Source organism: Schistocerca piceifrons, chromosome 1, assembly GCF_021461385.2.
Source record: "Schistocerca piceifrons isolate TAMUIC-IGC-003096 chromosome 1, iqSchPice1.1, whole genome shotgun sequence".
NCBI classification, from domain to species: domain Eukaryota; kingdom Metazoa; phylum Arthropoda; class Insecta; order Orthoptera; family Acrididae; genus Schistocerca; species Schistocerca piceifrons.
Window position 1 is genome coordinate 1145667191 of NC_060138.1, and position 14881 is coordinate 1145682071.

General features: G+C 42.0%; 1 protein-coding gene and 1 non-coding gene across 2 annotated transcripts in view; one reads left to right on the forward strand and one right to left on the reverse strand.

The window, feature by feature from the left end:
* Positions 1-2978: 2978 nt before the first annotated feature.
* Positions 2979-14881, forward strand: part of LOC124778710 — a 188921-nt gene continuing 177018 nt past the window's right edge. The window contains exons 1-2 of the mRNA XM_047253662.1: positions 2979-3001; positions 4558-4807. Of these exons, the coding sequence (XP_047109618.1) occupies positions 2979-3001; positions 4558-4807 (273 nt within the window). The remainder of the gene's footprint in view (positions 3002-4557; positions 4808-14881) is intronic.
* Positions 6204-6278, reverse strand: Trnas-cga. Its single transcript has one exon. It is a non-coding gene; the product is annotated as a tRNA-Ser (tRNA).

Here is a 14881-nt window from a genome sequence, read left to right on the forward strand (position 1 = left end):
ATAAAACTACATATGAAACTAAATAAATGTCAATAAATGTCTATTATTATGGAGCCACCACCATCTTGCACAGTGCCTTGTTGACAGCTTGGGCCCATGGCTTCCTGATGTCTGCGCCACATTCGAACCCTGTCACCAGCTTTTATCTACTGCAATCGGGACTCATCTGATGAGGCCACGGTTTTCCAGTCGACTAGGGTCCAACCAACATGGCCACGATCCCAGGAGACGCGCTGCAGGCAATGTACTGCTGTTAGCACAGGCACATTTTCCTAGCATTTATGTTCGTCGTACGTCCCACATTGATTTCTGCACTTGTTTCACTCAGCGCTGCTTGTCTGTTAGCTGTGACAAACTTAACGCTAACGCCACTGCTCCCGGTGATTAAGTGAAGGCAGTCGGCCCCTGCGTTGTCCGTGGTGAGAGATGGTGAGAGACAATGCCTGAAGCTTCGTATTCTCGGCACACTCTTCATACTGCGGATGTCGGAATATTGAGTTCCCTAACGATTTCCGAAATGGAATGTCCCATGCGTCCAACTACAACTATCATTCCGCGTTCAAGGTATGTTAATTCCCGTCGTGTGGCCATAATCACGTCGGACATCTTTTCACATCATAAACCTGAGTCCAAATGACAGCTTTGCCAATGCACTGCCCTTTTATACCTTTTGTACGCGATCTGTATATGTGCATACTGCTATCAAAATGGTTCAAGTGGCTCTGAGCACTATGGGACTCAACTTCTGAGGTCATAAGTCCCCTAGAACTCAGAACTACTTAAACCTAACTAACCTAAGGACATCACACTCATCCATGCCCGAAGCAGGATTCGAACCTGCGACCGTAGCGGTCTCGCGGTTCCAGACTGCAGCGCCTATAACCGCACGGCCACTCCGGCCGGCCATATTGCTATCCCATGACTTATGTCATCTCAGTCATCGTGCGACTCGTGGTTCAGGGAATATAATTTCATGAACATTGACACGCGTGAAATGAATGTTGCATAAATAGTTCGATTCTTGAAGGAAACGGGGTGGAGTGGGAGAGGGTGGGCGTTGCTGGTCTTGCAACTATTTGATCCATTGAAGTTGCGGATACATTTGGGGTGTTCACAACTTTCAGCTATCACCTAAACAAATTATGTAGGAAGTTATAGGTGGTTAAGTTTTTGTTCGTTTGCAGACACTTGTCCACAGCGCCGCCGCACAGTAGCATATCGAGATCCAGATCCAGATGCCTTTTTTACCTGTCTGGATACACCTGAGACAGCACTGTGACACCGAGATGTCAGTGTGTTCCAGCAATGCAGACATGTTGAGGAGCTTCGAGTAATATGAAGTAATATTTACAATTGTCAGCATATTTTATTATTGAAATGACTAAAATGACCAAAACCAAAACGAATAGAGACTGCAACTTACTTTGATAAGTTACAGCTAATGAAAAATTAATTTGCTTCAATTCTTCTTATTGAAAATAGAAAAAAAAAAATAAACGAAGGGTCGAATGAAAGGTAATGTGAAATAGTCAGATAATGTGCAATAGAGGGTTGAAAGTATTGATGAATTACATTTGGAAAAAAAAACGACGTAATGAGTCTTAGGAAATACATTACGAGTAATCCACATCACATTATAGTTATACAGTTTAACGAGATGACTTAGCTCATTTCAGTTGCTGATCACAAACATAATTTTCATTCTCTGAACTATTACAGTACAGTTGCGTAAACATTGTATCCACAATTCTTCTTGCACATTTTCAAAAAATTTTCCATCGTAGAACAAGAGTAATTCATCATCGTTATCTTCCTGTACGATAGATGGTACGATAAATCATAATTGAAAGATTCATCATCGCCTTTTCAATCATCCTTAAAAATAAACTGTAATTTCTTGAAGGGTTTTTCTTTCTTCTTTTGTTGGGAAGTTTCTGGTTCTTAAGTTTCTATTTTTCGCCCTTAGGACCTTTGTTGCTTCTGGGCTGTTGGTTAGCTCTTCGTTCGGCCTCTAATTGACTTCTGTATGAAGATTGGCGCAGTATAAATGATGTCCTCGCTTTTCTACCTCTATTGAACGTCTTCTATTTTGATGTAGTGATACTTGCTATGTTGGAACCAATGATTTCGATGAACCAGGATCAAGTGCATAAGAACACTCAGGCATTCCACATAGGCTGATAGGATGATTTGGAAAAATATTCTTTCTCTCGCTGAAAAAACTGACGCCAACTCAATAATGGCCAGTGCATAATGAACTAATACTGTTTGATAATGCTTTGCATGACCGAGCGGTTCTAGGCGCTACAGTCTGGAACCGCGCGACCGCTACGGTCGCAGGTTCGAATGCTGCCGCGGGCATGGATGTGCGTGATGTCCTTAGGTTAGTTAGGTTTAAGTAGTTCTAAGTTCTAGGGGACTGATGACCTGAGAAGTTAAGTCTCATAGTGCTCAGAGCCATTTCAACCTTTTGAACCAATGGTTTGCACTGACCGTCGATGTCTAGGTTACACATTTAACAGTTCATATAATTTTCTGAGAACTTACCTTCAGAAGTCTCATAAAACTGAATCACAAAAGTTTTTGAACAGTGAAGAAAGCAATGCCGGCAAACGGTTGACGCTTTGTACAGAACATCGTATTTTAGCCCTCAGAAATACTATACGATATTCCTATGAGGCAGCAGCGCCTAACAGAGGAAAAACATGGCTATTCCAGATTGTTCAATTGTTTCAAAACAGCCGAAACTCCTCTACCTGCTAATAAATAAAAAACTTAATATGGTAACTTGATTTTTATTCTAGGAGATATTAAACTTTGGGGCTGCCCATCGTAGTAAGATTCGTTCCTGTTAGGAAAAAGACAGCATAAACCAGACGAAACAGTAATAACTTTTTAAAACATCTCGTGAGATTTCTGCTCGAGAAATATGGGGTCACTTTACAGCGATACACAGTGTGTATCAAAAGGTATGCCACATGGCGTGGTGGTTGTTGGATGGGTAGGATACTTTGCTAATAAAAAATTTGTTTGCGATCTGGCGCCTCGGAAATGCGGTGATGGGTGTACAGTTTAGATGACACCAGCTACACAAGGAGTAAGGAGAAACTGTATATTGAAATCGCTTTGAGACTTTTGACGTGCTAGAGGCTCCGAAACTGGACTGAAACAAACCAACACTGACAAACAACAGAGGTCATAGTGTGTTCACTGTGAGGGCGGAATTTTTACCAATCGTATTGGTTCATTAGTTACATGACACACATAGCTCTCCAAAGTCTTACGAAGACAATTACAGAGCACAGCACTGTCTTGTGTTGCGTAGTTTCATACTGCATATAGTTTTCAGTCATTCGTGTGGATATAGTAAAACAAGAATAAACAATGGTGGTCGTGTACACAACTACAGAGTTCACTGACATGCTTCTCCTGTACATGAAAGCCCAAAAGGAATGAAAGAGATGCTTGGTTCAAATGGCTCTGAGCACTATGGGACTTAACTTCTGAGGTCATCAGTCCCCTAGAACTTAGAACTACTTAAACCTAACTAACCTAAGGACATCACACATATCCAAGCCCGAGGCAGGATTCGAACCTGCGACCGTTGCGGTCGCGCGGTTCCAGACTGAAGCGCCTAGAACCGCTCGGCCATCCCGGCCAGCAAAGAGAGACTTGAACGTTATCCCGACAGGCGTCACCCAGCAAGACTGCAGAGGCGTTTACGAGAAACAGGCAGCTTACGTTCTAACAATCACCACACTGGAGGCCCACGCACCCGCCGTACACCAGGGTTTGAAGAAGCTGTATGTCAGCGTTTTGCAGAGCAACCTTCTAGCACCCGAAGTGTCACACATACCATAGGTATAAACCACATGGCAGGGTGCTTCAGAAGCGCTCATGCGATGGCTCAGGATATCGTTCACCGTCGTGTCAACTTCTGCCGCTGCTTGAATAAATGAGGCAGGACCTTCACATCCGAGACCATCAACATCACTTTACCAACGTATGATCAGGTCTCATTGATGACCATGTCATAGGTCCATACCTTATGCCCATGCATGTTGATGGTCCCAGGTTTATTGGCTGTGGTTGATTGATGGTTGTGCCACGTGGTTCCAGCAGGGTGGTACTCCAGCACACTTCGACTGTGTGGCATGTGGCCAATAGAATAACACCTTTGGCAACAGATGGATTGAACGTGGAGGTCCAACAGCCTGGCCTCGTCGTTCACCGGCCCTGACGCACAAGTACAAGCAACAGCTAGTCATCCGTGGTATGCCGGGGATCTTTCCAAGGGTTTGGCAAGACATCATCAGGAGATACGCAAAATGTATCAAAGATTGTGGCACTCGTATTGAGCACCCTTTGTAAGTGAATTACATTTGTGTTTAATGACAGTAGTGTACAATGTCTCCTTTACTCCTTGCTTAGCTTGTGTGGCCCAAATTGCCTACATCCTCCTCCACATTTCAGAGACGAGTTTTTGAACATACGTTTATTAGCACACGCCTTGTAACATACCTTCTGACACACCCTGTGGAGCGTGCACACCCGCAGAGAGTGGCGCCAGTTTCTCGCTCGGCCGCGCCAGTGCCTTACACCTGTTGTCACGGGCTGGGCGGGGCGCGGCGCGGTGCCGCCACGGCCTTGCGCCAGAGCGGAGCAGGGACCGCGGCTAGTGGAGCGCGACGCCTGCGGCGGCCGCCGCGGGTCCACAGCCGCCGGCAGTCCGCAGTCTGTACAGTGTCGCAGGGCCGCCAACATGACGTCGCCGCCGCTGCTGCTGCTGCTGTTGCCGCTACCCTGGGTGAGTCGCACAGGCGCTCGAGGACCAGACTCTAAGGCAAAAAATTACATCAGTAAGACACGCCCATTTTGCCAAAAACAAAGCCGTTAGTTATAGTCGGTACATGTTTCAACATTGTATTCCATTATCAGTAGATGTTTAACACCTTAAGTGCTTCACTGTACCTCAGGAACCTGTAATGGCTTGTACCGTAAACAGAGGATGGAGATATTAAAGCAACAATGGTATATACATCGTTTGATTATCCGTATATGAGTTAGGTATAAAATATTCTCTTTGTGCAGGATGGTACTATAACTTTTTTGTTACAGGATCGATTTCGGGAATCCCATTCCTATTTTCAGGTGCCACTGTCAAAAAATCAAATTACTTCAGGGCTTATGCCGGATGATCAAAAAGTCAGTATAAATTTGAAAACTGAATAAATCCGTGGCATGACATGTGGTTTTATTAGAACCAAAAAAATACAAACGTTCAGAAAATGTCCGACAGATGGCGCTTCATCTGATCAGAATAGCAATAATTAGCATAACAAAGTAAGACAAAGCAAAGATGATGTTCTTTACAGGAAATGCTCAATATGTCCACCATCATTCCTCAACAATAGCTGTAGTCGAGGAATAATGTTGTGAACAGTACTCCAAAGCATGTCCGGAGCTATGGTGAGGCATTGGCGTCGTGTGTTGTCTTTCAACATCCCTAGAGATGACGGTCGATCACGATAGACTTACGACTTTAGGTAACCCCAAAGCCAATAATCGCACGGACTGAGGTCTGGGGACCTGGGAGGCCAAGCATGACGAAAGTGGCGGCGGAGCACACGATCATCACCAAACGACGCGCGCAGGAGATATTTCACGCGTCTAGCAATACTTTGTTTTTTTGTTGTTGTTGTTGTTCTAATAAAATCCCATGTCATTCCAAGCATGTGTGTCAATTTTTACCTCTCTATCTACATTATTCCGTCTTTTATTAAGTTTTCAAATTTATACTGACTTTTTGATCACCCTGTACAACAGATCTCCATATTGAACACAAGGGGATATTAATAACAAAGGACAACACATGTCCCATGGCATACGTAGTCAGAGCGTGAAATAAGATGAATGTTCACCTGTGAGACGTCGTACGATAACACAGAAGTTGCTAAAACCACTACAGTAATCTCTTTTTACTTACGGTGTAATAATTCATAGCTACTGAAAAAATACTAATAGAATCGTTCCTCTTAAGTTTTAAACATGATCATGTAATGTACGATGGCTATTCGGAAAGTAAGGAACGATAGGACGCCGAAATGGAAACCACAGTGAAAATCAAAACTGTTTTTAGAGTGAATTTTTCATTCTGCAGCGGATTGTACGCTGAAATGAAACTTCCTGGCAGATTAAAACTATGTGCCAGACCGAGACTCGAACTCGGGACCTTTGCCTTTCGCGGGCAACTGCTCTACCAACTGAGCTACCCAAACACGACTCACGCCCCGTCCTCACAGGTTTAATTCCGCCAGTACCTAGTCTCCTACATTTCAAACTTCACAGAAGCTCTCCTGGCGAAATTAAACCTGTGAGGACGGGGCGTGAGTCGTGCTTGGGTAGCTCAGTTGGTAGAGCATTTGCCCGCAAAAGGCAAAGGTCCCGAGTGCGAGTCTCGGTCCGGCACACAGTTTTAATCTGCCAGGAAGTTTCAAAACTGTTTTATGTGCAACAGTTACCTACAACGTACAGCTACTTATCCCCATAGTCGCCGATCCGACTTAGACGTTTGTCGTAGCGTTGTACCAACTTTCCAATACCCTCGTTATAGAAGGCAGCCGCCAGTGCTTTCCGCCAATTCTCTACGCTGGCCTACAGCTCGTTGTTTATGCCAAAATGTTGTCTTCATAGCTAGCGGTTCATGTGAGCAGAGATGAAACTCAGAGGGAGACAATTACCGGCGTTATTGTGGGTAATCAAACATTTCCAATTGAAAACGATGCAGGAGCATCTTCACTGCCCCTGCAGAATGCGGCTGAGAATTGTCTTGAAGAAGAACCGCATGACAGTTATGTAGTGCTGGCTGTACAGCTTGAGGAAAAGTTTCTCACCAGGCCCTCGTACTTGGCGGGAGACACTATTGTTCTAGGTACCTGTGTGCTCAGAACTAAGATGAAGGACGTAACGCGATCGACGGGCATACTGGAGACACTGCCCAACACACCTGTGCAAAACTTCATCGGATTTTCTCTGTGGATTCCATTTCGCGACCGATCGTTCCTTACTTTCCGAATAACCCTCGTATATGACCAACTCTTCACTCGAAACTGAGGAATATTTACAGTGAGAATTCCTCTGTAAAACATAACCATTTGCAACTGAAGCCCGCATCTCGTGGTCGTGCGGTAGCGTTCTCGCTTCCCACGACCGGGTTCCCGGGTTCGATTCCCGGCGGGGTTAGGGATTTTCTCTGCCTCGTGATGGCTGGGTGTTGTGTGCTGTCCTTAGGTTAGTTAGGTTTAAGTAGTTCTAAGTTCTAGGGGACTGATGACCATAGATGTTAAGTTCCATAGTGCTCAGAGCCATTTGAACCCTGTTTTTGCAATTGAAACCCATTACAATAAAACTAAGTAAACATAATTCTGAAAAGATGTCGAAACATAATAAAATACTCTTCTGCACCCCTGGCCCGCGTAAAGCTCTTTGCCGTCATTATACGGTGATAGTTACCACGTAATGTAGAAATTACTATCGTATTAATATTTTCTTCTATGACTATGCATTATTACATCCTGGATCAAACATCTGTTGTATTATACACATTCTCACAGGCGAACATTCGCTAACTTTACACTTTAACTATGCAGACAATGGGGTATAACCTAGATTCTCATTATATTTCAGCGTCCTTTCAGGTTAATACTCATTTGTATTCAGTATATATGTTTGCAGTATATGCATTGATGTAATTTTTGTAAAAGTTTTACTGTGTGTACAGGTGCCTCTGAAGATGCAAATGGAGTTCACGAAATTGATATCTAATAAAAAAAATATAAACCGTCCTGCAGCCCGAAGCTATTTCATTTATAACTGCTAATAAGAGGAACTTATTTACTGGTGCTCTTCAATTTCTTCGATACTTACATAATTTGAAACTCAGTGCACTGGCATCAATATTCTAAACCAGTATGACGCTATTCTTAAACAAACTGGAAAAAGTCGCCTTTGAAGATTGGAAGGTTTCTGATAAAAAAGTGACAAGACACAAAAGTACCCTGATCGTAAAATCATTGATTAGACGCTCGCAAGTGGAAACTTTTTTTACTTTTATTTAAAATCTATATTTATTATCAAATAGAAATACTAATTAACAAATATCTATATTCTACAGGCTAATTCTCTGTCAACGCAACCACTCTCTTCTGTCACTGGCTGTTCGTTTCAGTTCCGTGTAATTGTCAGATCTTATTCCCTTTTTGATATTTTCCAAATACTTCTCCCTAGACCATCCTCTTCCTTTCTTTTCCAGAAATTTCGTATCAAGAATGTATGTGATGAAGTTTCCCATAAATTTTATTTTCCTCGTTCTCATTACCTTTAACAGTTTTCTCCCTTCGTTGACTTCACTTAAGACTTTCAGGTTGTTTTTTCCCCGTCAAGTTCGTTCTTGTCTTTTTACATCATATCCACATTTCAGAATCTTCAATTCGAGTTCTTTAAATTTAGCCATTCATAAATAATTTTGCAAAGAATTTTCTTGTGTTTGTTGGTTAATATATTTTGTTTGTTTGTTTGTTTTGCCAATGCAATCTAACACAATTCTTCTCTTCACTTATGCTAAGAATTTATTTTTCTCTGTAACTACATCAGCAAGATAACAAGACTGGTTCACTTTATGACATCTGACGTCATCAACTTTTATATTGGTTATAATTTCTTCCGCATTTTTCTGTGTTACCATTACTTTCGTTTAAAGTTTTTTCACTTTTAATTTCCTTAGTTTAAGAGTATCTCATAGGACTTCCAGCATTCTATTCATTTCTTTTCTGGAGTATTCAACTAATATGACATCATCAGTAAATCTGATATGATGTATCCATTCACCACTGACTTTTATTCAATTTTCTTCTTCATCATCATCTGAATAGCTTCCTCATCGCATAAATTAAACGAATACACAGATAGCAGACATCCTTGTCTAATACTTTTCCAATCCTGGTCTCTTCCCCTGCGTTAGGACGTTTATTTTTTGTGCTTTAGTTCTGATACAAATACAGAATCATTGTTTTTAATAATATACTTTATTTTTTATTACTGATCACATGAAAATAGGAGCACACAATTTTTTTAAGTGTGGCGATAATATGGGGAACACAAACAGAAAGTAAAAACCTTTTTTTATTTCTAGGTATTGGATAGTATTTTTGAGGTATTTTGTACTGCCAAAGTGTCTTAGCTAGTCACTTTTTATTAGTCTGCTTGTCACTACAGCGAATTACAAAAGCTCGTGTAGCTGGTAAAATAATAAAAAAATAGTTTCTGATAACAATTTCTCACACCTTAATTCTCGCACTACAGATCACAGACGTAGAATGGAGAGCAAATTGCGTAAGAGCATTGAAGCCCTATAGCTGTTGGCTGAGAGCGACAGCGCATGACAAGTAATTCGAGTTTGTGACATTGTGGTTAGCTCATGCTCAGACTTTTTGGGCGAAGATCTACACGTCATGTCAGGCAGGTAATTATTAACATTGCACGCATTTTTCTGCAACAATGGATGGATTTACACAGTAGCCTCCTACACTTCCTCGTAATGTGTTTAATTTCTTTGGTGTATCGTAACAGTTTTATCAGTTTCCATTTTTGACGTCTTGCCTGTTTACCAATTTCTCATCCAGTTTCTTTTTACCAATTTCCAGATTTGTTGTCCTACCAGTTTGGCTATTGTACAGCCAATACTACCAATTTCAGCATTTGGTGCAACTCGACTTACAGACGACTAGCCTCAAATAGAGAGCTACAGCCCATGGTTGATAAATGCACGGAGATGAAAAAAGTCATGGGGTACCTCCTAATATCGTGTCGGAACTCCTTTTATCCGGCATAGTGGAGTAACTCGACGTGTCATGGACGCAACACGTCGTTGGAAGTTCCTGCAGAAATATTAAGCCATGGTGCCTCTATAGCCGCCCATAATTGCAAAAATGTTGCCGGTGCAGGATTCTTGCACGAACTTTTCGATTATATCCTATGTGGAACGATCTCAGTGGCCAGATCATTCTCTCGAATTGCAGACAATGTTTTTGATGCCTATCGCGAACAATTGTGGCTCAGTGACATGGCGCTTTGTCATCCATAAAAATTCCATCATTGTTTAGGGACATTGAGTCCACGCATAGCTGGAAGTGGTCTCCAAACAGCCGAACATATCTATTTCCCGTGAATGATCGTTCATTTGGACCAGAGGACCCAGTCCATTCCATGTGAACATAGCTCACACCATTATGGAGTCACCAGCAGCTTCCACAGCGCCTTGCTGACAACTTGGGTCCATCGCTTCGTAGGGTCTGCGCGACACCTGAAACCTACCGTCAGCTCTTACCAACTAAGATAGGGACTCATCTGACCAGACCGTGGTTCTCCAGTCATCTAGGGTGCAACCAATATGGCCACGAGCCCAGGAGAGGCGCTGATAGTAAAGGCACTCGCATCTGACGTCTATTGCCATACCTCATTTACACCACATTTCATCGCGCTGTCCTAACGGGTACGATTGTCCTACGTCCCAATTGATTTGTGCGGTTATTTTAAGCAGAGTTGCTTGTCTGTTATCACTGACAACTCTACGCAAACTTCACTGGATTCGGTCGTTAAGTGAAGGTCGACAGCCACTGCAACGTCCATGGTGGGAGACAATGCCTGAAATGTGATACTCTTGGCACAGTATTCACACTGTGGAACTCAGAGGATTGATTTTCATAACGATTTCAGAAATGGAATGTCACATGCATCTAGCCCCAACTACCATACAGGGTTCAAAATATGTTAATTCCCATAGTGCGTCCTGAATGACGTTGGACACCTTTTCACATACGTTGTGTACACGATTCTGCCACCACCTGTATATGTGCATATTGCTATCCCATGAGTTTCGTCACCTCAGTATAATACAGGTACTTTGGACACTACATTAATTATTGATCAGAGCAACACATGATAACTTGACATAAGGCAACACTGACGACCAGTGGAGCTACACAAGCATAACACTGGTGACAAGTCTTCGTTACTCCCTCACCACACAATGCATACGTCGCATGCACCGTGTATATGCCAGTGCGGTGGCTTCAGATCGTTTGGATGCTTCTGGGCAAAAGTAAATTAATTTGTTATAACAAATACCCAAGCACTGAGCAAGTATGGAGAGCATATTTCTCGCAAGTAGTAGGATCCCCCTTCATCTCTGACATACAGACAGTGAAGAAATTATTGCACTCCTGCAGTCCAATAACGAAAACTGAATTTGATCGAAGGGTCCTGGGCTGAACCGCTAAGCTTGCGCGCCATTACCCGACAGCACGATGACATCGACGAGCGCTCCCGCGACGAGCGTGGTCACATGGTAGTGGGGAGGGGGTGGATTGAGGGTGGTTTCGTAGGGCAGTAGCATGATGATGTCATAGGCTTGGTGCAGTTGTCCAGATGCGATGATGTCAGAATTCTGGGAGTACTTATGCTGCTGTCAGAGAAATATAACAAGTACACCTGCCTGAGTACCTTAAGCTGGCTTCAGTGGTTCCGGAATGCTGATTCTGATGTCAGCGATGTTCGCCCAGAACGTTCAGTCACCTTCTACTACCTGTCGTCTTCGAGCACTACATGCCCACTGAGAACCACTGATTGTATCATGGGGTGGACCAGATCAACTAGTACGGTCACGTAATCCCTGGCAATAATACGATCGTGATGTGTAACTATGGAATTCCTGCCATATTTCACGCTGTGAACGTAAACCTTGCCCAAAATTGAAAATAGAGTGAAACTAGACTCATCGGACCAAATATCTTTGTTCCATTGCTCCAGACTCCAAATTTTATGGCTTCGGCACAACATTTTCTAGTCACGGGCATTTGGATCACTGGTGAGTGGTTCTGTAATTTCAGCTCGCCCTGCAATTCGCTGCTTATGGAGCTCCCTTCCCCTGTCGTCCTCTTATTTTTGGCCACAATCCTCTTCGATGGCCGTCCGTCACGACCACTCAAAACACACTGTCGGCCGCGTTGTGACTTAGCAGTTGATGCACTTCCACTTCTCTGAATACAGTATAAATCCTCGATATGATGTCTCTTGAAACACCAAACACTTAGGCTACCTTGCTTATGGAAGCACTCACCATACGAGCACCAGTAATTTGCCCACGTGCGAATTCACTTAGGTCCGACATAATGCATTCACGTCTACACAGGACACTTATCTGATCACGACTGACACTTTTAACATATTGCACTTTTGCACTTTGTAGTTCGTGGTCAAATACAACAGCCCAAGCTACAGGTTTGGCTAGCATCAGCATTTCTGTTAAAGGAATAATTTTATCTTGGAACTCTTCCATTTGGTCCGTGTTTGCATAGAAAAACAGTAATATCAGAAATTGAGTCCGCCTTGATGCAAAACACCTTGTTAGACGTTTATTTCTTTTTTCTCCCAAACTAGTTTCGGAGACAAATATCACCATCATCAGTGGTTTTTTTAAGTCTTATTTATTGTCTGTTACAGCATGTTTTAAGCAACTATTGTCGCTGTTTGCGACATATTTTCTGTGCGCTTTTTTTCTGTTGCCGTTTTTTACTTAGCACTTAGCACAAAGTGCAAAAGTTTTGTTTTTCCGTGTATAAAAGAAACTACATACCATCCAACGAACATGACATGATGTTCGCTAAGTAAAAAACGGCAACAGAAAAAAAGCGCACAGAAAATGTGTCGCAAACAGCGACAAGAATTGCTTAAAACATGCTGTGACACTCGATAAATAAGATTAAAAAAACCACTGATGACGGTGATATTTGTCGCTGAAACTAGTCCGGGAGAATAAAGAAATAAACGTATAACAAGGTGTTTTGCGTCAAGCTGGACTCAATTTCTGATATTACTTTTTCATGTGCAAGCATTCGTTTCTCGCGATGTTTCTTCTTTTTTTTTTCCTACCATTGCGTCACCAGTTCACCAGTCATGTCCGTATCAAGACACATTGGCACCACATCGGTCTTCACTTTCCTCTTCGTGTGCATGAGGTGAAGAGGAGGACACCAACCATATACTTTCGCTTGCTGTAATCAGACTGAACAGGCAAATGCCCTGTTACGAGATTTACGTAGATCACCATACTCTAGAGGAAAAAGGTAAGCTAAAATAGCTCACAATAGTTTTGAAAACACCAGTTCATAAATAAGCTGTGCTTCCACTTGTTGGCGCATTTGTCACCGGAAATATCTTGTAAGCAAAACACACCTGTACTACTTAGTGTTGTTACACCAAACAGACAGACAAAAATCGGTCCAGTTACAAAGACATGAAATCCCTCTACGATTAAAACAGAAATTTAGAAAATGCTGTGCCAGGAATCTGGTTCGTATTACATACGCAAACACAGGAAGGTTTCTCTCGCTGCAAAAGACTGAAGGGACATCAAATACACCGAAAGTTACAGAAAATGGACTTCAACTTTGTGCAGTGTAATTTCTAAACCAGTCACTATTATTCCATAAATCTTCTAGTACTGTGCTCAGGACAGAAATGACACATATATTGAAGTATTCGATATTACATAAGCATCAGAAGGACCATCCAGAACTACTACTGAATGACAAAAAAAAATCGCTTTCTCTACCCTTTTGGATAGTACTAGAGTAATTAAAGGACTAGGCTGATCTTTCCCACTCTCTAACACACTCTTTGCTATTAAGCTATATAATTTTCACAATAAACTCTGTCCTTATATACTCTGAAAAGTACCGAAACCTTGACTCCCTGTTGTGTTGAAAGTAGTGCCTCATTTCCAGGACAGTGAGTACGACACTCCGTAATTAACTTGGACTCTAAGATGTTACTCCATCAATGTCTCACATCGTCATTGTATTGCTATTTTGGATATTATTAGATAGGAAAATATTTCTGCTGCCTCTGATGGTTGCAGATTTACTGTTCTGTAGTATTCGAAATGGTATGAACAACATCTTTTTAAAACTTAATACTAGAATATTGGTCTGGAACCCTAAACCTAAGAAGTATGCAATAGAAGGCTAAGAAAACAGCTAGAAGAAAAGAGTGTAATAATTCTGTGTTTCACAATAACCCAGAGACAACTGGATGAAAATACCAAGAATAGTTCAAAAATTTGATTATAGGCATCAGTCATTTCTTAATAGTCATCTGCAGAGAATGAGTCAATGCGATGAAAATGTTAAATGCTTACGAGAATTTAGCCCTTCTCAAAAAAAGTAATAGGTGACGAAATTTTGGTGGAAGGATGAGTTCCAAGTCATGTTGTTGTTACAAGAGGATTGGCAGATGTTTACATCAAAAACAGACACAGAAATTCACCGGATTCAATTTCCTAAGAGGAAAGTGTTTATACACTCCTCTGCTGTGGACTCTTGCTACTGGAGTGCGCATGATAATCAATTCAACCAACGTAATATAACAAAAGCTTTTATGACTCATGGTGTGATCAAGGCCATCCAGGTTTATGTTTTCCGTCATTTCCCTGAATCAGTCCAGGCAATTGTCGGGACGATTCCCCTTGTAACCTACCACGTCCTAATCGGCCTGCTGGATTGCGATGTAACTGACCGTGATCGCATATGTGTAATGAAATTTTACAATGCGTAAGGTTATCGTTACCGAAGGAAAATAACACCGATTAGTTGGAGGAAAGTGTACAACAGACTCTTCTGAAAGAAGAATCTATTCTAAATTTAAGCAAAATACTGATAATAATTTTAAAGCTGGTGGAATATAGTGCAATAGCTCACTAACCGCATAGGTGGAAAAATGGGTACCACGTAATATTTACTACAAGAATCACTGATAACACAAAGAA